The sequence below is a fragment of the Arachis ipaensis genome, chromosome B10 (genome assembly GCF_000816755.2).
Source record: "Arachis ipaensis cultivar K30076 chromosome B10, Araip1.1, whole genome shotgun sequence".
Taxonomy (NCBI): domain Eukaryota; kingdom Viridiplantae; phylum Streptophyta; class Magnoliopsida; order Fabales; family Fabaceae; genus Arachis; species Arachis ipaensis.
Window position 1 is genome coordinate 21527809 of NC_029794.2, and position 2081 is coordinate 21529889.

Sequence of the window (2081 nt, forward strand, 5' to 3'; positions counted from 1 at the left end):
CTATTTAAAAAGTTTATTTTAATAAAAAAGAATTTTAATTCTATTAAAAAAAATTCAATTTTATTTTTAATTCAAATCTATAATTTGAAATAATACATAACTTTGATAGAATTTTATTCTTATTGATTTTGATGTTTACTAATTTGTCCTTAACTTAAAAATGATTGAATACTTTTGTAAGAATATTTTGAATTTTTTTAATTTTTAAAGCTATAACTATGAAAATAGAATTGAAAATCAAATAGTCTAATTTATAAATAGAATAAATATGAGAATTAAAATTCTCATTGGAATTGAAATTATTAACTTTTGTTTGTTTCAAAACATGAAAAAAAATTTAATTTTGGAATGAATTTTGATCCTTAACTTTCCAAACAAGCTCTAAAACTTAAGTTGATAAGAGAAAAATAAATGATTTAAAATATTATTTATACATTAAAATTAGTCACAAAAATTAATATCGTGTATTTGTGTATAAATAATACATGTGTTGTTTAGTTTATTTTTAATATATATTTTATATTAATAATTAATTTTAAAGATTAATTTTAGTATACACGTAATATAATCATAAATTATTGTACCTGTAATAATGAAGATATATACTCAACAGACAAAAAAAAATTCAACTAATTTATTTCAGCAGAAAAAAGTTTATTTCCATCCTTAATATCTATAACAAGTGTATAATAATAATTTTGATACAGGCATACGGCTGAGTTAATAATTTAGTAATTAATTTTCTGCAAGTAGCTTTACTAGCTATGTCAAACAATAATAATATATATTTATAAATACTTTTTTTTGTTCCTAAGAATTTATCACAAACTATTTATCAATAAAATAAAACTTTAATTTTACTATATATCTTCGCTAATCACATATATTATTATTACACATATTTAATTAATAAATAAAAGGTGAAATAATAAACATGTGATGTAACAATACTATTGATTGTGCTAATTTATAAATGAATTAATTTATTGGCAGGTGGCAGTATCGTTTTCAAAGATAATTGTGATATCAATACGACCAGGGACAGAAACTCTAGGAAAATTACCGGGAACCGATTTGTTCGGTGATGTTAATCAGTATCCAATGGCTGTTAAGATCCCTGGCCTTCTCATTATACGTCTTAAGTCTGCCTTGCTTTGCTTTGCAAATGCCACTTTCGTTAGAGAAAGGTATTTTACTCATTATTAATTTCATTTGCTACCATATATTTAATTAATTATTAGCTTAATAATAATATTGAATTTTGGTTTGAAGGATCATGAAATGGGTCAGTGAGGAAGAAGAATCGATGGATGACAAGGGAAATGCAATAAGCCAAATTCAATTCGTAATCCTTGACATGTCCAGTAAGTTTTAGATTTAACTCATACAAATTAGAACTCATGAAATAATTAGGAAGAATGTTAAAAGATTATCAGAATTTATTGGTTTTGATCATCAATTATTAATGTTTAAAAATTTAGGATAAAAATATATTGTTGAATTATTAGACTAAAAGAATTAGGTTGATAACTAAAAATAATAAGTTAAAACAATAAATTTTAACCGTCCAAACATTTCTCATAATTAAAAATCTTTCTAGAAAAAAAAGTTTTGTACATTTGTTTTTATCTCTCAACATAATATAAAATTTCTAATTCGAATTCGCGACCTTTTAGATAAGTATGGGAAGACTATGCCTTTTAGTTATTATAACTCATTGACAGTAAGAGACATTTCTTATTCTGAACTAATTTGTGGAGTTGAATTAGACACATTTAATCTCAATTCTAATAGTATTAGAATATATTCGATCGAATATTATTAAGTCATCAACAGAAATGGATTCTCTTAATTCTTTTTAACAATTAAAGGAGTAAAGTGTGATTTTTTATCATTAATTTTATAAGTAGAACATAAAAAAAACATAAAAAAAAAATAATAAAAGATTCTGATCACACTTTACTCCCTTAATTTTTTTAACAATTGAAAAGATCCATTCCCAATCATCTACTTATAAATGTTTATGCTCTAAATAAAGTCTAGATTGTTATTTTATAAAAAAGATATATTACATGTATGTT

General features: G+C 22.4%; 1 protein-coding gene across 2 annotated transcripts in view; it reads left to right on the forward strand.

Annotated features, from left to right (window-relative positions):
• Window positions 1-2081, forward strand: part of LOC107624498 (sulfate transporter 2.1) — a 26425-nt gene that overhangs the window by 23050 nt on the left and 1294 nt on the right. For both annotated transcript variants that reach the window (XM_016326990.2, XM_021113763.1), the window contains 2 exons: window positions 994-1187; window positions 1273-1364. In XM_016326990.2, coding sequence (XP_016182476.1) covers window positions 994-1187; window positions 1273-1364 — 286 coding nt within the window. The remainder of the gene's footprint in view (window positions 1-993; window positions 1188-1272; window positions 1365-2081) is intronic.